Below are 24175 nucleotides of genomic sequence, written 5' to 3'. Positions count from 1 at the left end.
GCTGTTGTCTTTTACTAGAATTACCACCATTTGCCTTTTATATCACATTCTTTATAGTTAAAGCAATCTTTTAAAAAATACAAAGAAAGATCATGCCACTTTCTTATTTAAATCTCTTCAGTGACTTCTCTTTGCTCTTAAGATCCTTAATGAAATACTTAACATCCTTGACTAAATTCTGTAAACTGGTCTACAAGTCCTTGCCTTCCAAGATTCAGCAAACACAGCATTCTTTGCATTCATATAGTGTTTTGTATCCTTCTGACCACAGGGCCTTTACACAAGCTGCTCCCTTTGCCTGCTGCTAAACAACCTGTAAATCTCAGCTCATACTTTTCTTCCTCAAGGACATTTGTTGGATCCTCAAGTCTAGATCAAGTACTTTTTTTCTTTTATTTATTTATTTATATTTATTTGGTTGCACCAGGTCTTAGTTGCGTTAGACGGGCTCCTTAGTTGCAGCACATGGGCTCCTTGGTTGTGGCATGTGAACTCAGTTGCAGCATGCATGTGGGATCTAGTTCCCTGACCAGGGATCAAACCTGGGCCCCTTGCATTGGGAGTGCAGAGTCTTATCCACTGCACCACCAGGGAAGTCCCTAGATCAAGTATTGAACATCCTCTTACCACTTTCTACCCTGCCTTTATGAAATGTGGCATAACTTTACATTTTTGTGTGTTTTGGGTTAATATCTAGTTGCACTGTGATGGCAAGGACTTTTTTTTTCTCATCATGCCTACTACTCAGCACAGCACCAGGAACAACATGGGTTTTCTTTTAATATTTGTTGAATATATAGAAAAGAGAAATATATAATTCATTCTATCTGTGCCCAATTTTAAGTCACAATGGATTTGCATCACAGTTTACAGAAATCTCTGACTTGAATTCTTAATGATTAACTCAAACCAAATAAATGTCTTCACAGTCATTTATTGGAAACATGCCCAATTTCTATCACTTTGCAACATTTTAGATTTATTTTGGGGTGTTCAGTTTAATTTTAAAAACTGCAATTCTCATTCACAATCTACTTGAAAACATTTTTGTTATTCTTTCCTCTGTTCTTCTCAGACTGTTTTAATGTTTACTTTCCTTTTGGCCTCCAATTCCCAGTTATTTATCTTCTCTCTCTCTGAGTCACTACTCATTACTTATGCATTAACAATTTGATATTGTTGACACCAGACACACACACTCAACAAACTTTAGCACCAAAACTCTGGCCTTTTATAAAATACAATTTTATTTGCCTAACAGCTATATGTCAATTTGTAGAATATAAATTTGATGAAGATCAGGATCTGTGTCTATTTTGCTTCCTGATGTATCCCTAGCTTCTAAAACAACATCTGGAAGATAGAGGTACTCAATAAATGTTTGCTGAATAAATAAACTTTCACATAAAACATTATTGAATGATGGCAAAAATATGTCCTAAAATGATTTCATTGTTCTCTTCTGTAAAGATATACTCTATCTTCAATAAAATTCTGTCATACAAGCAGGATTGACAGTGATTTATCCCCATTATTTCCCTTAATTTTCTAAAATGTCTGACTGCTAGTTTTTTTGTTTTTTTTTTTTCCATTTAAGTCGTACTGGTGATTCCTGGAATCATATGAAAAAGTAAATGGCTTTAATGCACTGCTTTATAAACTTCCAAGTGAGGGTTTCAAGAAAGCTCAGAACCTTTGGTGGACAGGGACACAAGATGAACTGCAATGTATAAAGAGATGTGGAATAGAACCATAACATAAAGAACATTGGCCACGATGAGAATCTTATATACCATATGACACTCTTTTTTCCCCCACATTTTAGCATCTCGAAAATTGAAATCAATCTAACAATCAATGGATTTGTTTAGTATAATTGGTAATATTTTATTCTTATTATTGGTATATAAAATAATGCCATGTTTCAAAACATCTGGCATTTTTAATTCAATTAAATGCTTTTATGACTTCAGTATCCACAACAGGGGTAGACAGAGGTTGTGGAAAGAGAAGAGAGAGGAGTGAACTAAAATTATGAGGAACAAAGAAAAGCATTAAAAATGTTTATCTACCTATCACTATTCTGTGTTTTATATATGTAAAGCCCTATATGTATGGAAATATATGCCAGAAGCAGTTGTGAATGTCTCTACCTTATTCCCTAAACTCCTTAAGAGTAGGACTATGTATTAATCCTCCTTGTATTCCCCAGTGATGAGCATTCAATAGAAGTTTAAATTTATTTGTTCAAATAAGTTAAATCTAATAGCTTTGTCTTTAACAGAATGGACAGCAAATAGAATTTGTTGCGATAAATTTGTAAAGTACTTCTATGAAGTACATTAAGCTCTCCGATAAGGAACATTAACTTACTTGGGCTATTTGATTCCTCTCTAATTCACTGATGCATTAATTTTCTGAATACAGTAATTACCAAATCAGGAATTACTAATAGAGAAATGAATTAAAATCTACTGCTCCAGGGCATTTAACAATGCCTAGGGGACCTAAAATATTTCTGAAAAATAAACAAATTCTCCGGAAGTTGCTTGCCTACAAGTAGAATTAGCCTTGTTAATTATCACACATGTGAGGTAAATTTATAAATGTCTCAATCTTCTAGGAGTTTATAAAAGTGAACACATTACTGCAACTGACACACTGTACATGGAAAATATACAAACAGTGCAGAGTGATTAAATAGAAACACATTCATATCTTGTTCAACCTCAGCATGAATAACTTTAGAAGTAGAATGAAGAAAACATGACCAGCATGTTTAAATACATGATAGAGATGATAAAGGATCAGTTCTGATAAATCAAGGAAGGCACCACATCAATGTTGCCATTCCAGAGTTCTCTGAATGATAGGAAAAATTATTTCAATCACCAAGTGTGTGGGAAATTTTTTTTCCAAATCATGGATATTACTAGAGAAAACAAAAATTGATAATGAAACATACATAGGAAGGAGAGGTTTAGAAGAAATAGGACTTTCAAACTGAAGGGAAACAGAACTCAGGTGGAACTGAATTCCCAGTTCCAGTGTCAGTATAAAGGCATTTTTATTCCATTTGCCTTCCTGAAAAGTCACTGAACAGCTAAGAAGGGGAAAACAAAATAAAAGAAAACAAGTTTTAAAACCTCAGTAGTACCTTCCTTCTACCTTTAGTAAACCAGGCAAACAGTCACAATCCACCACCACCCCCAAAAAAAACAACTTTGAGGAATAATGGAAAAAAACACATTTTGTTCTGTATAAAAGCAAAAGTAGATTCTGAGAACAAGACTCACCGCAATATTCCCCCTCCCCCTCTAGACCTGAATAGGAATTTTTTCCCTTTAAAAGTATGTAAGACAATCCAGAACTACTCCCTCAATCTGTTTACAACAAAGGCTGTGAGCAAGGCTAGGTGATCAGACTGTCAGTCCCTCCCTATCCCACCCTGGGGGGATCAGCTGAAGAAGAAGTCACACTGGGAGCCCATTGGGCTGCCCAAGTCCTGGCCAAGCCACCAGGGGCAATGGCTGAAAGATGAAGGTGAAGCAAAAAGGAAAGGCAAAGGGTAGCACATGGCAGCAAAGACGGCAGGAGGGCATTTATTGTGAGTCCCACAAAACTCTCTGGGCTGAGAAATAGGGGCAGAGTTGATGAGATGAGCGTGGGTCCAAGAATTACAAACCAATCGAAGCTGAGCAGCTGCCTTATTGAAAGATGAGTATCAGGCTAGAACTAGTATAGAGTATGCTAAAACAAATTCATTATTTGAATAGAAAAAGTATGAGGTGTATGAAGGACCAGCATTGTATGCTTTGGCTACTTCAGCCAATAAGATAGACACCTGCTCTCACGGAGCTTCCTTCTAGTAAGGCAGACAGACAATACACAATCATCAAAAGCTAATTAAATTAGTATGTTAGAAAGTGATCATTGTTATGGAAACAATTTTAAATAAATCAAGTGAGGGGGATCAGAGGTGCTGAAGCAGAGGACAGGTGGCAGTATTAAGTAGGACAGTCAGGGATGCCACGCTGAGAAGATGAGATCTGTGCAAAGACTAGATGGAGACACAGACACTAAGGAATCAGATGTCTGATAATGGAGCAGTGTAGGCACAGGGAAAGACTCTGGGTGTGGGTGTCTGAAACATAATGGAGCAGGAGATCAGGAAGAACAAGGTACAGGTGAACAGAAATTGAGATCAGATCACTTTCTAACTTTCTATCATAGGGTTCTGAGCAAAGGAGTGATGAAATCTGATTAATGCTCTAAAAGAACACACGGATTTCTCTGTTGAGAATAGACAGTCCAGGACAAACTTAAATGCAAGAGGAGCTGTTAGAAGCTTCTCCAGTAACCCATGTACAAAATGATGGGTAATGGTGGTTCAGGCAAGGGTGGAGATAATTTAGATGGTGAAAAGTGTTTGGATTCTGGATATAAGTTATAAGAACCAGCGGAGTTTCCAACATCTTAAAAGTGAGTGGCAAGGAGAATAGAGGATGATTCTAAAGTTTCCAGTGAGAGCACATGGAAGGATGGTATGGTCATCAGCTAAGAAGGAGACGGTAGATGCTGTGTAGCAAGTGTAAGGGGAGAGATCAGGGGTTCCGTTTTGGAAGCACTGAATGTGAGCCATCCATTAGGTACCCAGGTGGAGGTGTCCAGGAGGCCGTGGAATGGATGAGTCTGGAGGTCAGGATCAGATCTGGGCTGGAGATATAAATTCAGCCAGTGTCAGGGTTCGATGGGACTCAAAGCCAGGATGAGCTCAGAGACCGATGACTTCAGAGACCGATGACTTATTCAGGGAATAAGTGAGGGGAGAAGGGACTAAGACCTCAGTCTGGGGCTCTCCAACATGAAGTATGGAAGTACAGAAAAAGGAAAAAGAAGAGCAAAGAACCTTGAAAAGTCACGGCAGTAAGGAAAATCCAGAAAGAGGGGACAGGTAGGTCTGTATTCTGACAGATGAATATAACAATGGGGACGTCGCTGAGAACCTTGACCCAGATATTGTTGTGAAGAGGAGGAAGGAAGTAAAAAAAGTGATTGGAGAGGTTTAAAAAAAATGGGCAGAGAAGAAATGAAGAAAGTGAGTACAGACGAGTCTCGTTAAGAATTTACTGTATGGAAAGAACATAAATGGAATGTAGAGGAAGTGAAGATGAGAGAAAGTTTTTTTGTTGTTTTGTTTGTTTTTCATAATATCTGAGAAATAATCGCACGTTTCTATGGTGGGAAAAATAAAATTGATTACAGAGAAGAAAACGGGAAAATTGCCTCTGAATATTCTTGAATATGGAGAGAGGTTGAGGTCTACACTATAGCAAGAGGGGTTTAGATAGGATCAGAGAAGGTTCAACTCTGTGAAAAGTGGGAAGAAAGGGAGGAGTACTTATGGGAAGAGTGTGTGATGCTGGGAGCTGTTTTCTGATTGCTTGAATTTCTTTGGTGAAATACAATGCAAGGTAAGAGCACAAGGTCAAATTATTGGTTATTCAAGATAAAAGGAAAAATTTTGAGATCATCACCTGAAGAATGGGACAGTAAGCATTTCATCTGAAGTGGAATGAGACATGAGAAAGAGTTTGGAGACTGGGCAGAGTCAGAATGAGATTGAAAAAGTGGTCCCCAAGGACCACACTCTCTGAGTAGGGTCTATTTGTGAGATGACTTACTCTTGAAATGCAACCGAATTTTGAACCTCTTTCTTGCTCTTGCAGAGCTGAATGTATTTGACTCACAAATTTGATAAATTTCATTTCTACAATTCTCACATAAATATAAAAAGTAATCTTACTTCGAATGAAAGGTGACCTTACCCTCTCTTCTTGCTTAATCTCTACCATTTGTTATTCCATCCAAAACCTTCTCCCCAAATCCTGATACACTGTGGTTTTGTAGCCTTTCCTCTATTATTCCATATGCAGAATCTATTCCAATAATCAATGTCCCTTGCCCATAGAACAGATTCTTAGGATGGATTCCCAAGTAAGTGAGAGACAGAATTACCTTTCCCAAAATATTGAGTTACTTTTTCACCAGACTTTAAAATACTGACTAACTAATGTCAATGCTTTTATAATTTTTAATTTGTATGAGAGTCTCTCATACCAAGAGGAATTCCAGCACCTAAATGCACACTACATACTCTTATTTTCAGTTTTATTTTCCAAAAGCATTCAATGAAGATTTTTAAGAAAGTGACTTACCCAGTGAGTTTGACTGCATGTGTACGAAGCTTTCGATATTTTTCTGATTCTTCATTTGTGCCAGTAACATGTCTATATATCCCTGTCTTATAATTGAAGAAATCCTCACGGACTTGCATTATGGCTAAAATACAACACAACAGGATACATGACACAGTTTTAAACCATTATCTTTAAACACTTCCAGAAATTTTCACAGAACAGTCAATGAGAAAATTTCCAGGGGTAGAATCTAAGAAGGAATTTTGCAATTCAGCCTAATTTTCTTTCCTACTTAATTGGCTGCAATATTTTCTTGTTCTCTTATAAACATAACTTTTAGCTACTTAGAATATTACTTAAGGTCACGTTATACATTTAGAATGCCATCTATTTTTTTAATAGATCTTTATTGGAGTATAATTGCTTCACAATACTGTGTTAGTTTCTGTTGCACAAAAAAGTGAATCAGCCATATACATATACATGTCCCCATATGCCCTCCCTCTAGACCCTCCCTCCCATCCTCCCTATCCCACCCCTCTAAGTCATGGCAAAGCACTGAGCTGATCTCCCTGTGCTATGCTGCTGCTTCCCACCAGCCAACTATTTTATATTTGGTAGTGTATATATGTCGATGCTACTCTCACTTCACCCCAGCTTTGCCCTCCCACCCCATGTCATCAAGTCCGTTCTCTATGTTTACCTCTTTGTCCCTGTCCTGCAACTAGGTTCATCAGTACCATCTTTTTTTTTAGATTCCATATATATACATTAGCATACGGTATTCGTTTTTCTCTTTCTGACTTACTTCACTTTGTATGACAGACTCTAGGCCCATCCACCTCACTACAAATAACTCAATTTCATTTCTTTTTATGGCTGAGTAATATTCCTTTGTATATATGTGCCACATCTTTTTCATCCATTCATCTGTTGATGGACATCTAGGTTGGCTCCATGTCTTGGCCATTGTAAATAGTGCTGCAATGAACATTGTGGTGCATGTCTCCTTTTGAATTATGGTTTTCTCAGGGTATATACCCAGCAGTGAGATTGCTGGTCATATGGTAGTTCTATTTATAGTTTTTTAAGGAACCCCATACTGTTTTCCATAGTGGTTGTATCAATTTACATTCCCACCAACAGTGTAGGAGGGTTCCCTTTTCACCACACTCATTCCAGCATTTATTCTTTCTAGTTTTTTTGATAATGGTCATTCTGACTGGTGTGAGATGATACCTCATTGTAGTTTTGATTTGCATTTCTCTAATAATTAGTGATGTTGAGCATCTTTTCATGTGCCTCATGACCATCTGTATGTCTTCCTTGGTGAAATGTCTATGTAAGTCTTCTGCCCACTTTTTAACTGGATTGTTGGGTTTTTTGATATTGAGCTCCATGGGCTGTTTGTATATTTTGGAGATTAATCCTTTGTCAGTTGCCTCATTTGCAAATATTTTCTCCCATTCTGAGGGTTGTCTTTTTGTCTTGTTTATGGTTTCCTTTGCTGTGCAAAAGCTTTTAAGTTTAATTAAGTTCCATTTGTTTATTTTTGTTTTTATTTCCATTACTCTAGGAGGTGGGTCAAAAAAGATCTTTCTGTGGTTTATGTCAAAGAGTGTTTTTCCTGTTTTCTTCTAAAAGTTTTATAGTGTCTGATCTAACATTTAAGTCTTTAATCCATTTGGAGTTTATTTTTGTGTATGGTGTTAGGTAGTGTTCTAATTTCATTCTTTTTCATGTAGCTGTCCAGTTTTCCCAGCACCACTTATTGAAGAGGCTGTCTTTTCTCCATTGTATGTTCTTTCCTCCTTTGTCATAAATTAGGTGTCCATATGTGTGTGGGTTTACCTCTGGGCAGTCTATCCTGTACCATTGATCTATATTTCTGTTTTGGGGCCAGTACCATATTGTCTTGATTACTGTAGCTTTGTGGTATAGTTTGAAGTCAGGGAGCCTGATTCCTCCAGCTCCATTTTTCTTTGTCAAGATTGCTTTGGCAATTCAGTGTCTTTTCTGTTTCCATACGAATTGTAAGATTTTTTGTCCTAATTCTGTGAAGAATGCCATTGGTAGTTTGATAGGGATTGCATTGAATCTGTAGATTGCTTTGGGTAGTATAGTCATTTTCACAATATTGTTTCCTCCAATCCAAGAACATGGTATATTTCTCCATCTTTTTATGTCATCTTTGATTTCTTTCATCAGTGTTTTATAGTTTTCTGAGTACAAGTCTTTCACCTCCTTAGGCAGGTTTATTCATAGGTTTTATTCTTTCTGTTGCAATGGTAAATGGGAGTGTTTCCTTAATTTCTCTTTCTGATTTTTCACTGTTGGTGTGTAGGAATGGCAGAGATTTCTGTGCATTAATTTTGTATCCTGCAACCTTACCAAATTCATTGATTAGTTCTAGCAGTTTTCTGGTGGCATCTTTAGGATTTTCTCTGTATAGTATCATGTCATCAGCAAATAGTGACAGTTTTACTTCCTCTTTTCCAATTTTTATTTCTTTTTCTTCTCTGATTGCCATGGCTAGGACTTCCAAAACTATGTTGAATAATAGTGGTGAGAGTGGACATCCTTGTCTTGTTCCTGATCCTAGTGGAAATACTTTCAGTTTTTCACCATTGAGTATGATGCTCGCTGTGGGTTTGCCATATATGGCCTTTATTATGTTGAGGTAGGTTCCCTCTATGCTCATTTTCTAGAGAGTTTTTATCGTAAATGGTATTGAATTTTTGTCAAAAGCTTTTTCTGCATCTATTGAGATGATCATATGATTTTTATTCCTTAATTTGTTAATGTGGTGTATCACATTGATTGACTTGTGTATATTGAAGAATCCTTGCATCCCTGGGATAAATCCCACTTGATCATGGTGTATGATCCTTTTAATGTGCTATTGGATTCTGTTTGCTAGTATTTTGTTGAGGATTTTTGCATCTATGTTCATCAGTGATATTGGTCTATAATTTTCTTTTTTGTGATATCTTCTTCTGGTTTTGGTGTCAGGGTGATGGTGGCTTCATTGAATGAATTTGGGAGTGTTTCTCCCTCTGCAATTTTTTTGGAAGAGTTTGAGAAGTGTCATTGTTAGCTCATCTCTAAATGTTTGATAGAATTTGCCTGTGAATCCATCTGGTCCTGGACTTTTGTTTGTTGGAAGATTTTTAATTATGGTTTAAATTTCATTACTTGTTATTGGTCTGTTTATATTTTCTAATTCTTCCTGGTTCAGTCTTGGAAAATCGTACCTTTCCAAGAACTTGTCCATTTCTCCATGGTTGCCCATTTTATTGGCATATAGTTGTTTATAGTAGTCTCTTTTTTTTTTTTTTTTTTAAAGGAGCACTATTTTTTTTTTTTAATTTTTTATTTATTTATTTATTTATTCATTTTTGCTGTGTTGGGTCTTTGTTGCTGTGCGAGGGCTTTCTCTAGTTGCGGCAAGCGGGGGCCACTCCTCATCGCGGTGTGCAGGCCTCTCACTATCGCGGCCTCTCTGGCTGCGGAGCACAGGCTCCAGATGCGCAGGCTCAGTAGTTGTGGCTCACGGGCCCAGCCGCTCCGTGGCACGTGGGATCCTCCCAGACCAGGGCTCGAACCCATGTCCCCTGCACCGGCAGGCAGACCCCCAACCACTGCACCACCTGGGAAGCCCCTAGTAGTCTCTTATAATCCTCTGTATTTCTACAGTGTCAGTAGTGATTTCCCCTTTTTCATTTCTAATTTTATTGATTTGCATCCTCTCCCTTTTTTTCTTAATGAGTCTGGCTAAGGGTCTATCAATTTTGTTTATCTTCTCAAAGAACCAGCTTTTAGTTTTATTGATCTTTGCTATTGTTTTCTTCATTTCTATTTCATTTATTTTTGCTCTGATCTTTATTCTTTCCTTCTATTGACTTTGGGTTTTCTTTGTTCTTCTTTCCCTAGTTGTTTTAAGTGTAGGGTTACATTGTTTATTTGTGATTTTTCTTGTTTCTTGAGGTGAGATTGAATTGCTATAAACTTCCCTCATAGAACTGCTTTTGCTGCGTACCATAGATTTTGGGTCATCATGTTGTCATTGTCATTCGTTTCTATGTATTTTTTAATTTCTTCTTTGATTTCTTCAGTGATCTCTTGGTTATTTAGTAGTGCACTACTTAGCCTCCATGTATTTGTGTTTTTTACAGTTTTTTCCTGCAATTGATTTCCAATCTCATAAAGTTGTGGTCAGAAAAGATGCTTGATATGATTTCAATTTTCTTAAATTTACCAGGGCTTGATTTTTGACCCAAGATGTGATCTATCTTGGAGAATGTTCCATGTGCACTTGAGAAGAAAGTGTAATCTGCAACTTTTCGGTGGAATGTTCTCTAAATATCTATTAGTTCTATCTGGTCTATTGTGTCATTTAAAGCTTGTGTTTCCTTATTTATTTTCTGTTTGGATGATCTGTCCATTGGTGTAAGTGGGGTGTTAATGTCCCCTATTATTGTGTTACTGTCGATTTCTTCTTTCATGGTTGTTAGCATTTGCCTTATGTATTGTGGTGCTCCTATGTTGGGTGCATAAATATTTATAGTTGTTATATCTTCTTCTTGGATTGATCCTTTGATCATTATGTAGTGTCCCTCCTCATCTCTTGTAACAGTCTTTATTTTAAAGTCTATTTTATCTGATATGAGTATTGCTACTCCAGCTTTCTTTTAATTTCCATTTGCATGGAATATTTTTTCCATCCCTTCCTTTCAGTCTGTATGTGTCCCTAGGTCTGCAGTGGGTCTCCTGTAGAGAGCATATATATGGGTTTTGTTTTTGTATCCCTTCAGCCAGTCTGTGTCTTTTGGTTGGGGCATTTAATCCATTTACATTCAAGGTTATTATCGATATGTATGTTCCTATTACAATTTTCTTAATTGTTTGGGGTTTGTTTTTGTGGGTCTTTTCCTTCTCTTGTCTTTCCCGCTTACAGAAGTTTCTTTATCATTTGTTGTCAAGCTGGTTTGGTGGTGCTGAATTCTCTTAGCTTTTGTTTGTCTGAAAAGTTTTTGACTTCTCCATGGAATCTGAAGGAGATCCTTACTGGGTAGAGTAATCTTGGTTGTAGATTTTTCTCTTTCATCACTTTAAGTGTATCTTGCCACTCCCTTCTGGCCTGCAGAGTTTCCACTGAAAAATCAGCTGTTATCCTTATGGGGATTCCTTTGTATGTTATTTTTTTGTTTTTCCCTTGCTGCTTTTAATATTATTCCTTGGAATTTAATTTTTGTGAGTTTGATTAATGTGTGTCTTGCTGTGTTTTTCCTAGGGTTTATCCTGTATGTAACTCTGTGTGCTTCCTGGACTTGGGTGACTATTTCTTTTCCCATGTTAAGGAAGATTTCCACTATAATCTCTTCAAATATTTTCTCAGACCCTTTCTTTTTCTCTTCTTCTTCTGGGACCCCTATAATTCAAATGTTGGTGTATTTAGTGTTGTCCCAGAGGTCTCTGAGCTTGTCTTCAATTCTTTTCATTCATTTTTCTTTATTCTGCTCCTCGGCAATTATTTCCACCATTTTGTCTTCCAGCTCACTTATTTGTTCTTCTGACTCAGTTATTCTGTTATTGATTCCTTCTAGTGTATTTTTCATTTCAGTTATTGTGTTGTTCATCTCTGTTTGTTTGTTCTTTAGTTCTTTTAGATCTTTGTTAAGCATTCCTTGCATTTTCTCAATCCATGCTTCCATTCTATTTCCGAGATTCTGGATCATCTTTACTATCATTACTTTGAATTCTTTTTCAGGTAGATTGCCTATTTCTCTTCATTTACTTGGTCTTATAGGTTTTTACCTTGCTCCTTCATCTGTGACATATTTTTTGCCGTCTAATTTTTTTTTTTTTTTTAATGAGTGGGATTGTGTTTCTGTCTTACTGGCTGTTTGGTCCGAGGCTTCCAGCACTGGAGTTTCTAGGCTGTTGGGTAGAGCTGGGTCTTGGTGCTGAGATGAGGTACTCTGTGAGACCTCTCTCCAATGAATATTCCCTGGGGTCAGAGGTTCTCTGTTAGTCCAGTGGTTCAGACTCGGAGCTCCCACCACAGGAGCTTCTCCCCAACCACAGGCTCGCAAATCAAGATTCTGCAAGCTGTGTTGTGTGGCAAAAAAAAGAAAAAGAGAGAGAGAGAAAAATAACAAAGTAAAAAATAAAATTACATAAAATTACACTAGGAAACAACAGGTATGTTTGAAAGACTAAAATAAAAATATAGATGAATCAATAACTGGAAGTTACATCAGTACCACAATAGTAAAAAAGAGGAGGAGGGAATGGAAAAACAAAAAAGGGTGGGGGGAGAAAGGCCTTGGCTCTGGAAAGTGTGGCCTAAGCAAGGGTGAGGTTTGGGTATTGGGCGGGGCCAACGCTCAGGACCCACAGGGCTGGAAAAGGCCCTGGGGGCTGTGGGGGGTGGGGTTTAGGCTCAAGGAAAAAAAGGGGCCGAGGCATGCTACCCAGCCCAGTCTCAGAGGGAGAGGACCTGACCTGGGAGACTAGCAGGCTTCCTGGGCTCGAGAGGGCAGGGCAAATGCCATCCTCTCCTCTCCTGCTCCTCTGATCTGTGGTCTGGGAGGGCCCCTCCCGCCTGCCTCTCCTGATCTCCCCAGCCTCCCTCCTATGCCCCCAGGACCAGTGCAGCTGGTGGGGGGAGGGTGGGGGAAGGGGGGTTTTGAGGGCAGGGGACTGGGCAGGGAGCTCAGCAGGCTCCCCATGCCCGAGTGGGCCAGGCAATTGCCCTCTGCTTCTCCTGCAGGACCTCTCTCACCTGCCTCTCCAGATCTCCCCAGCCTCCCTCCTAAGCACCCAGGACCCAAGAGACCTGGATGGGGCTTTGGATGGGGGGGTGGAAGCGGCTTCAGAACTCAGCAGGCTTCACTGCCCAAGTGGGCCAGGTGATCGCCCTCAGCTCCTCTCCCGCTCTTCCCAGAGAGTCCCTCCCACCTGCTTCTCCTGATCTCCCTGGCCTCAGGCGGACTGATCTTGTCTGGCCTCTACTTCTCCTCCGCCTATGGTCCCCCTACATCCTACCGGTTCATTTTGGAGTTCCTCCCGTCTCCCTAGGGGTCAGAGTCCCTGACCAGTGACCGGCAAACGCCCTAGTTGTGAGGAGACGCTAACTCTGCATCTTCCCACACCACCATCTTGACTCCTCGCCCCACCATCATTTTTATTTTTCCTCTTGCACACCTTTTACTTTTTATTTTATTTTATTTTATTTTTAAATTTTGAATTTTAATTTATTTTTTTATACAGCAGGTTCTTATTAGTCATCAATTTTATCACATCAGTGTATACATCTCAATCCCAATCGCTCAATTCATCACACACACCCCACCCTCCACTGCTTTCTGCCTTGGTGTCCATACATTTGTTCTCTACATCTGTGTCTCAATTTCTGCCCTGCAAACCAGTTCATCTGTACTATTTTTCTAAGTTCCACATGTATGCATTAATATACGATATTTGTTTTTCTCTGATTTATTTCACTCTGTATGACAGTCTCTAGATCTATCCATGTCTCAACAAACGACCCAATTTTGTTCCTTTTTACAACATCTTCTTTATCCAATCGTCTGTCGATGGGCATTTAGGTTGCTTCCATGACCTGGCTATTGTAAATAGTGCTGCAATGAACATTGGGGTGCATGTGTCTTTTTGAAATACGGTTTTCTCTGGGTGCTGGGTCATATGGTAATTCTATTTTTAGTTTTTTAAGGAACCTCCGTACTGTTCTCCATAGTAGCTGTATCAATTTACATTCCCACCAACAGTGCAAGAGGGTTCCGTTTTCTCCACACCTTCTCCAGCATTTGTTGTTTGTAGATTTTCTGATGATGCCCTTTCTAACTGGTGTGAGGTGATACCTCATTGTAATTTTGATTTGCATTTCTCTAATAATTACTGATGTTGAGCAGCTTTTCATGTGCTTCTTGGCCATCTGTATGTCTTCTTTGGAGAAAATGTCTATTTAGGTCTTCTGCCCATTTTTGGATTAGGTTGTTTGTTTTTTTAATATTGAGCTGCACGAGCTGTTTATATATTTTGGAGATTAATCCTTTGTCCATTGATTCATTTGCAAATATTCTCTCCCATTCTGAGAGTTGTCTTTTCATCTTGTTTATGGTTTCCTTTGCTGTGCAAAATCTTTGAAGTTTCATTAGGTCCCATTTGTTTATTTTTGTTTTTATTTCCATTACTCTAGGAGGTGGAACAAAAAATATCTTGCTGTGATTTCTGTCAAAGAGTGTTCTTCCTATTTTCCTCTAAGAGTTTTATAGTGTCTGGTCTTACATTTAAGTCTCTAATCCATTTTGAGTTTATTTTTGTGTATGGTATTAAGAAGTGTTCTAATTTCATTCTTTTACATGTAGCTGTCCAGTTTTCCCAGCACCACTTATTGAAGAGACTGTCTTTTCTCCATTGTATATCCTTGCCTCCTTTGTAATAGATTAGTTGACCTCGGTGTGTGGGTTTATCTCTGGGTTTTCTATCCTATTCCATTGATCTATATTTCTGTTTTTGTGCCAGTACCATATTGTCTTAATTACTGTAGCTTTCTTCTATAGTCTGAAGTCAGGGAGTCTGATTCCTCCGGCTCCGCTTTTTTCCCTCAAGACTGCATTGGCTATTTGGGGTCTTTTGTGTCTCCATACAAATTTTAAATTTTTTGTTTGAGTTCTGTAAAAAATGCCTTTGGTAATTTGATAGAGATTGCATTGAATCTGTAGATTGCTTTGGGTAGTATAGTCATTTTCACAATATTCATTCTTCCAAACCAAGAACATCGTATATCTCTCCATCTGCTGGTATCATCTTTAAATACTTTAGGCAGTGTCTTATAGTTTTCTGTACACAGGTATTTTGTCTTTCTAGGTGGTTTATTCCTACATATTTTATTCTTTTGTTGCAATGGTAAATGGGAGTGTTTCCTTAATTTCTCTTTCAGATTTTTCATCATTATTATCAGTATATAGGAATGCAAGAGATTTCTGTGCATTAATTTTGTACCCTGCAACTTTACCAAATTCATTGATTAGCTCTAGTAGTTTTCTGGTGGCATCTTTAGGATTCTCTATGTATACTATCATGTCATCTGCAAACAGTGACACTTTACTTCTTCTTTTCCAATTTGTATTCCTTTCATTTCTTTTTCTTCTCTGATTGTTGTGGCTAGGACTTCCAAAACTATGTTGAATAATAGTGGTGAGAGTGGACATCCTTGTCTTATTCCTGATCTTAGAGGAAATGCTTTCAGTTTTTCATCATTGAGAATAATGTTTGCTGTGAGTTAGTCACATATGGCCTTTATTATGTTGTGGTAGGTTTCCTCTATGCCCACTTTCTGGAGAGCTTTTATCATAAATTGTTGTTGAATTTTGTCAAAAGCTTTTTCTGCATCTATAGAGATGATCAGATGGTTTTTATTCTTCAATTTGTTGATATGCATATCACATTGATTGATTTGCATATATTGAATAATCCTTGCATCCCTGGGATAAATCCCACTTGATCATGGTGTATGATCCTTTTAATGGGTTGTTGGATTCTGTTTGCTAGTATTTTGTTGAGGATTTTTGCATCTATATTCATCAGTGACATTGGTCTGTAATTTTCTTTTTTTATAGTATCTTTGTCTGGTTTTGGTATCAGGGTGATGGCGGCCTCATAGAATAAGTTTGGGAGTGTTCCTTCCTCTGGAATTTTTTGGAAGAGCTTGAAGAGGATGGGTGTTAGCTCTTCTCTAAATGTTTGATAGAATTCACCTTTGAAGCCATCTGGACCTGGAATTTTGTTTGTTGGAAGATTTTTAAGCACAGTTTCAATTTCATTACTTGTGATTGGTCTGTTCATATTTTCTATTTCTTCGTTGTTCAGTCTTGGAAGGTTATACCTTTCTAAGAATTTGTCCATTTCTTCCAGGTTGTCCATTGTATTGGCATGGAGTTGCTTGTAGTAGTCTCTTAGGATGCTTTGTATTTCTGTGGTGTCTGTTGTAATTTCTCCTTTTTCATTTCTAATTTTATTGATTTGAGTCCTCTCCCTCTTTTTCTTGATGAGTCTGACTAAAGGTTTATCAATTTTATTTATCTTCTCAGAGAACCAGCTTTTAGTTTTATTGATCTTTGTTATTGTTTTCTTTGTTTCTATTTCATTTATTTCTACTCTGATCTTTATGATTTCTTTCCTTCTGCTAACTCTGCATTTTGTTTGTTCTTCTTTCTCTAGTTCCTTTAGGTGTAACGTTAGATTTTTTATTTGAGATTTTTCCTGTTTCTTGAGGTAGGCTTGTATAGCTATAACTTCCCTTTTAGAACTGCTTTTGCTGCATCCCAAAAGTTTTGGATCACCATGTTTTCATTGTCATTTGTCTCTAGGTATTTTTTGATTTCCTCTTTGATTTCTTCAGTGATCTCTTGGTTATTTAGTAACGTATTGTTTAGCCTCCATGTGTTTGTGTTTTTTACCATTTATTCCCTGTAATTGATTTCTAATCTCATAGCATTGTGGTCATAAAAGATGCTTGATATGATTTCAATTTTCTTAAATTTACTGAGGCTTGATTTGTGACCCAAGATGTGATCTATCCTGGAGAATGTTCCATGTGCAGTTGAGAAGAAAGTGTAATCTGCTGTTTTTGGTTGGAATGTCCTATAAATATCAATTAAATCTATCTGGTCTATTGTGTCATTTAAAGCTTGTGTTTCCTTATTAATTTTCTGTTTGGATGATCTGTCCATTGGTGTAAGTGAGGTGTTGAAGCCCCCCACCATTACTGTGTTACTGTCGATTTCTTCTTTTATATCTGTTAGCAGTTACCTTATTTATTGAGGTGCTCCTATGTTGGCTGCATATATATTTATGATTTTTATATCTTCTTCTGGGATTGATCCCTTGATCATTATGTAGAGTCCTTCCTTGTCTCTTGTAACATTCTTTATTTTAAAGTCTATTTTATCTGAGTATTGTTACAACAGCTTTCTTTTGATTTCCATTTGCATGGAATATCTTTTTCCATCCCCTCACTTTCAGTCTGTATGTGTCCCTAAGTCTGAAGTGCGTCTATTGTAGACAGCATATATATGGGTCTTGTTTTTGTATCCATGCAGCAAGCCTGTGTCTTTTGGATGGAGCATTTAACCCATTCACGTTTAAGGTAATTATCAATATGTATGTTCCTATTATCATTTTCTTAATTGTTTTGGGTTTGTTTTTGTAAGCCCTTTTCTTCTGTTGTGTTTCCCACTTAGAGAAGTTCCTTTAGCATTTGTTGTAGAGTTGGTTTGATGGTGCTGAATTCTCTTAGCTTTTCTTGTCTGTAAAGCTTTTGATTTTTCCATTGAATCTGAATGAGATCCTTGCTGGGTAGAGTTATCATGGTTGTAAGTTCTTCCCTTTCATCCCTTTACGTATACCATGCCACTCCCTTCTGACTTGTAGAGTTTCTGCTGAGAAATCAGCTGCTAACCTTATGGGAATTCCCTTGTATGTTATTTGTCATTTTTCCCTTGATGCTTTCAATAATTTTTCTTTGTCCTTAATTTTTGCCAATTAGATTACTATGTGTCTCGGTGTGTTTCTCCTTGGGTTTCTCCTGCATGAGGGTCTCTGCACTTCCCAGACTTGGGTGGCTCTTTCCTTTCCCATGTTATGGAAATTTTCAACTATAATCTCTTCAAATATTTTCTCGGGTGCTTTCTCTCTCTCTTCTCCTTCTGGGACCCCTATAATGCAAATGTTGTTGCATTTAATGTTGTCCCAGAGGTCTCTGAGGCTGTCTTCATTTCTTTTCATTCTTTTTTCTTTATTCTGTTCCACAGCAGTGAATTCTACCATTCTGTCTTCCAGGTCACTTATCCATTCTTCTGCCTCAGTTATTCTGCTATTGATTCCTTCTAGTGTATTTTTCATTTCAGTTATTGTATTGTTCATCTCTGTTTGTTCTTTAATTCTTCTAGATCTTTGTTAAACATTTCTTGCATCTTCTCAATCTTTGCCTCCATTCTTTTTCCGAGGTCCTGGATCATCTGCACTATCATTATTCTGAATTCTTTTTCTGGGAGGTTGCTTATCTCCACTTCATTTAGTTGTTTTTCTGGGGTTTTATCTTGTTCCTTCATCTGATACATAGTCCTCTGCCTTTACATATTGTCTATCTTTCTGTGAATGTGGCTTTTGTTCCACAGGCTGCAGGATTGTAGTTCTTCTTGCTTCTGCTGTCTGCCCTCTGTTGGATGAGGCTATCTAAGAGGCTTGTGCATGTTTCCTGAAGGGAGGGACTGATGGTGGGTAGAGCTGGCTGTTTCTCTGTTGGGCAGGGCTCACAAAACTTTAATCCACTTGACTGCTGATGGGTGGGGCTGGGTTCCCTCCCTGTTGGTTGTTTGGCCTGAGGCAACCCAACACTGGAGCCTACCTGGGCTCTTTGGTGGGGCTAATGGCAGACTCTGGGAGGGCTCACGCCAAGGAGTACTTCCCAGAACTTCTGCTGCCAGTGTCCTTGTCCCCATGGTGAGCCACAGCCACCCCCCACATCTGCAGTAGACCATCCAACACTAGCAGGTAGGTCTGGTTCAGTTTCCCCTGGGGTCACTGCTCCTTTCCCTGGGTCCTGATGCACACACTACTTTATGTGTGTCCTCCAAGAGTAGAGTCTCTGTTTCCCCCAGTCCTGTCGAAGTCCTGCAATCAAATCCTACCAGCCTTCAAAGTCTGATTCTCTAGGAATTCCTCCTCCCGTTTCTGGACCCCCAGGTTGGGAAGCCTGACGTGGGGCTCAGAACCTTCACTACAGTGGGTGCACTTCTGTTGTATAAGTGTTCTCCACTTTGTGAGTCACCCACCCAGCAGTTATGGGATTTGATTTTATTGTGACTGCACCCCTCCTACCATCTCATTGTGTCTTCTTCTTTGTCTTTGGATGTGGGGTATCTTTTTTGGTGAGTTCCAGTGTCTTCCTATCGATGATTGTTCAGCAGTTAGTTGTGATTCTCGTGTTCTCGCAAGAGGGAGTGAGAGCACGTCCTTCCACTCTGCCATCTTGAACCACCTGACATCTATTTTTAATTGACAGAGGCACAATTACCAGGAACTGAGACCTTGCAGGAAGCTCACTACACTTGAATGATGATCAGTATTTCTTGGGCTTCTTGGGCTTCTCCACAAGTCTCTTTAAATTCCAATTAAGCTAGCAGCAAAGCGTGAACCTAGCAAACAGGGTTTAAAGTAATTGTACTTCATCCTTGGAAGTCAATACAAAACTTTCCTTGGTGAATTTGAATAAAAAGCAAACCCTTGGCAAAAGAATACTGTGACAAGATTGCATCCCTCCAGCTCTGAAGAACTAAGCCAATAGTGTATTATTTAGAAAGGAAGAGCTTATACTTTATTAAACTCTCCTTCCTTCCCTCACCTAGATTATTTCTTTTCTGTATTGTGTGCTGTTTTATTGAAGGGCTTGGGCAATTCAGGGTGAACACTTTAAACTTCTCCTTTCAAAGACTAGAATTGAAAATATTTTTAGTTGGGCTAGTTAAGTATACCTTGAAAACTGTGCACAATGCTTGTCTTAGTTTGATGTGCATTTTAAATAAAATAAGAAATAATTTTTGATAGATCCTAAAATGAAGCTTCTCTTCCAAAGTCAAATATTACTTTTGATTCCACTTTTTATTTCATTTTTTAATGTTTCATGCCTTTTCTGTTGCTCTCTAAATATGCTCAAAAGAGGTTAAATCTTCTTTATTTACTTTAAAACACCTTCCCATAGGATTTCAAGAATTTATATAACTGTACTCTATGCAGATCTTTTCTTTTGTTCTCTTTACAGCACCTAAACTTATTTTTAATTCTATAGATTTCAGAAGAATGCACACAGTATTATTTATTCAGAATTCTATTGCCTTTTACATTCTTTTGTACCAAGCGGGAGAAAGCCCTGTACATTAGCCCAGGCAACAATATGTAGACAACCACGTTGCATTGACAGCAAGATGAGGCAACCAGCATTTATAAAAGTGTGAAATATTGCTAGTGGTTTTCTCTTCCATAGAATCATTGACTCCATTAGCTTTTCTCAATTCTAAGCACTGTGAATAAAATATACTCTTCAATGTGGAAAAATACCACTGTCAACAAAAGAAACATGAGTGAGACACCATGACAATTAACTTGAAGATGGATCCTTCCTTGAGTTTCTGACACCAAAATAGACTTGATGAACCCATTAACACATAAGTACATAAACTACTGTAGTGCAATTATACTTTTGGAGAATAGCAGCAAACTTATTACACAGAATTATGACACACCTGAGGGTAAGATGGTGAGCTCTATCTCATGTTCCTGGCTCAGGCTGGCAGGAGGAAGGTTCTCAACAAACATTTGTTACATAGATGTTGAATAATCTGAATTTCAACATTATTATTTACAAATTTTATTTCTTTATTTTTGATTCATTATGTAAAATTCATGAACACTTACATATTTGACCATAAAATAAACCTAAGGTGTTCTCAATTTTAAATCATTATGATGCAAGTTTCTTTTGACTGATTAAAAGAAAGAGAGAGAGAGAAACTTGAAACAGTAATATAACGATTGTAGATTCAGAGAGGTTTAAATAACTTGACCAAAGTCATTTAAGTTGCAAACGTCAAAACTGGAATTTCAAATTCAGCCTTGACTTCAAATGCCTGTGTTCCTTCAAATTTGTCACACAAACTCCACTTAACGAAGCATATATTTAAATTACACATGAATTCCCCCGCTATTTTACCAGCCTTCAAAAATTACACAACTGTAAGGAGGAAAAAAAATTCTCTTTATTTGTTTCAGGTTTTGTGTATTGTCCCAGGATTTTAAAAGTTAAATTCAGGGCATGGTTAGAGTAAGATTTGGTTTCCCAATAAATGTTAAGTGATGATAAAGATCAATAAAAATCCTTCCAGCACAGTTTTAAAATCTGTGGTTCCTGCAAATGTTGAACCAATACTAATCAGGCCAGCATTCAGAAAAATAAAAATACATATTGGTCAATAGTTCCTTGGGTATATATCAGATGTTTTCAATTTAATTTTGTTATGTTTAACCAAATTCTTTAATTTATTTTTTTATCAATTCCACTGCATTGAGAATATATTATGGGCCTTTCAGTATTCACACCCTGAATTTCTATTTTAGGCCTCACTGGTTTTGTTTTTCCAAGCATTTCAAGGCAATGTTTAGCATAGAAAATATACACTGTGAACCTATTTTTATTCATGCCATTGGTGCAAAATCAAATAGGTAAGCAGAGGAACTAGGTATCAGAAATAATATCTTCATATCAAAATCAATGGACAGAAAGTCAGTATATTTTTCCTTATTTACTGTTAGTTTACTATACATAACACATTTACAAAATTGATCAAAATGGAAAGCATGTTATAAAACACAAAAATTATACTGGCTTATTTGATTTCTTTTGAGTTTATAGAAAAAGTAAAGAGTCCATTTTGTTTCTACTGCTAAACCTTGACTTTTTTTTCAATCCATTACCTAATCCATTTAAACCGAAGTGAGAAAATTTCTAACACTATGTATGAGTCCTAAATATAAGTAAACAGTTAAATGAACTCTATCAGTTAGTATTTCCTGTTCGAATGTCTTTTGGATCCATGATCACTTTGGATACACTTAGCAGACTTTCATCTAATGTGTCATTAACATTTGTTTAAGAATTCAATTTATGAATGAGTCTATCTTCTTCAAATAAAAGGTCAGCTAATTAGGTTATTAGGTGAGTGTATCTCCTATAATTACCTTGGTCTTACAACCACTGAATCCTTAAGAATAATCTAAAAGTAAAAAATTTCTATCACTTATTAAGCTCTTTATACAGGAGCTAAAATGTAATAATGTTGTTTATTAAAGGAATAAATAAGACACAACCATATTTCATCCAAGCTTACCTTGAACTGGTCCATTTTGCATGATTTCTTTCATTATCTCAGTTTCCTGGAAGGAAAAATATCAGTGAGCACAATTACTGTTATCAGAGCACACTAAACTTATTGTTTGGTGTGTAATGTTAGGTGCTGTACAATCAGTTTAGGAATTATGTAACCCAGTGTGCCTTGACCACTTGCAATTTACTCTAATTATCTTTTGAAATATTCACATGTGAATTGCCACATTGATGAAGTTGCTAAAGACAAGACACACACACGTTTCATTGACTCTTACCACTGACAATAATTTTGGAATGAAGAAAAATACAAAGATTTTTACGGTCACAAAGGAAAAATAATTCAGTTAAAACTCTGTTTTATCAGTAGAGATTAGTGTCATCTCCATTCTTAGGATCACAAAAGCAATCCCAGAAGATTGTTTAGTGAGGTTCCTCAGTTTTAGTATACAAATATTTCTCTGTTGTTGTCCCCTGTGTAATGCAACCCTTAGGAAAGAGGCAGGTCATTCATTCATTTATTCATATAAATGTGAATACATTGATCAGAGTAAAGACAAGAAACTAGGACAGAAACAAATATTGACCTTGCATCTGTCCTGAAGATATTTGCATTTTGGTGGAATAGACAGGCACTAACAAAACTAATTTCATTATGATATACTAAGTTTTATTACAGAGACAAGCACAAAATGCCATGGATGCAAACAAGAAAGGGACATTGGCTCTGCCTAGGAGTCAAGAAAAAACTTCTCAAAGAAGATGAAGTTTTGACCTACTTCCTTGACATGGAAGTAGGTGGGATAACCATTTGGGTGAGAGGAATCATCACCTGGCTAAGTAGAGAAGCATGAAGGTCATGGTGCATCTGGGGAGCAGACAGCAGGTCAATTTGTCAGGAGCATTATGGGCAGGTGGGGGGACAGGTTAGAACCTGGTCGGAAATGAGTCTGTGAAAGCAGTAGGTCAGAACCAAATCATGAAGCCCTGTATGTCATGGTAAGAATGCCAAAGTGTATTCTACAGGTATCTGGAAGCCATTGAAGCTTCAAATATTCTGAAAATGAGAATGTCTGGGTGACACTGATACAATGGAGTACAATTTTCCTAGGCTTTTAACATGACAAGCTGGAATCCAAGAGAATCTTTTTTCCATTATGACTGTGTCCACTTCAATTATTCTGTGGAGTAAGGCAAAGGATTGATAAAATGAGCTACTATCACAAAAAAGTCAGTGAAAAAGGTTTTGCTGTAGCTTTTATCTGTCAAGTATTTATATATATATGTATATATATATACATATATATATATAAAATTATAAAACTCTATATCCATGTGCATTTTTGAATTTAAGGCAATCATTTGGACTGTTAATATTACAAAGATCAAAAATTATACCCAAATTGGAGGTCTTTAATAGACATCTTAAGAATATCAAAAATTATACCTGAAAGCATAGCATTATTTTAGAATATACTAGTTTTTAAATAGTTTTAATAACAGTAGTATATATTTTTGAGAAAGTTAATCTTTGCTAATTCTTGTGATTCAGACTTACATTGGAAGAGACCCTGTATGGAGGAGAACATTGGTAGATCCTATTGGATTTCTCGATGCTGTTGGGACAGGGCTTGGTGGCATGTCGCTTTCCCCGCCTATCAGACCTACTTGTCATGGCGCAGCCATTATTGGTAGCATTTTGATCCTTGAAAAGTGGATAGCATGCATGGGATACCAGTCTATGAGGAATAAGCAAAGATGTAAAAGTAATACTTAGGAAAATGCCATAATTACCTATCTATATGCAATTTTACTGAATAAAACATTTGTAAATTATTCTGGCTATGTACATGTAAGTTTAATGACATTGAACATAGTCGTTCAATCATATTAACTATTCCCCACCCCATTCCTATTCCTTCATTATATATTTTTTTTCACGTAAAGGCATTTTATTTTAAATATAGCAGTGTGTACATGTCAATCTCAAACTCCCAATCTATCCCTC

The 24175-nt window shown here is 37.3% G+C and overlaps 1 protein-coding gene across 2 annotated transcripts in view; it reads right to left on the bottom strand.

Annotated features, from left to right (window-relative positions):
* TINAG (tubulointerstitial nephritis antigen) overlaps window positions 1-24175 on the bottom strand; it is an 86820-nt gene that overhangs the window by 31392 nt on the left and 31253 nt on the right. For both annotated transcript variants that reach the window (XM_036870767.1, XM_036870768.1), the window contains exons 7-9: window positions 23726-23906; window positions 22172-22217; window positions 6219-6342 (exon numbers count right to left, since the gene is read on the bottom strand). In XM_036870767.1, the coding sequence (XP_036726662.1) occupies window positions 6219-6342; window positions 22172-22217; window positions 23726-23906 (351 nt within the window). The remainder of the gene's footprint in view (window positions 1-6218; window positions 6343-22171; window positions 22218-23725; window positions 23907-24175) is intronic.

The sequence above is a fragment of the Balaenoptera musculus genome, chromosome 11 (assembly GCF_009873245.2).
Source record: "Balaenoptera musculus isolate JJ_BM4_2016_0621 chromosome 11, mBalMus1.pri.v3, whole genome shotgun sequence".
Lineage (NCBI taxonomy): Eukaryota > Metazoa > Chordata > Mammalia > Artiodactyla > Balaenopteridae > Balaenoptera > Balaenoptera musculus.
This window is presented reverse-complemented; position numbering and strand designations above follow the sequence as displayed.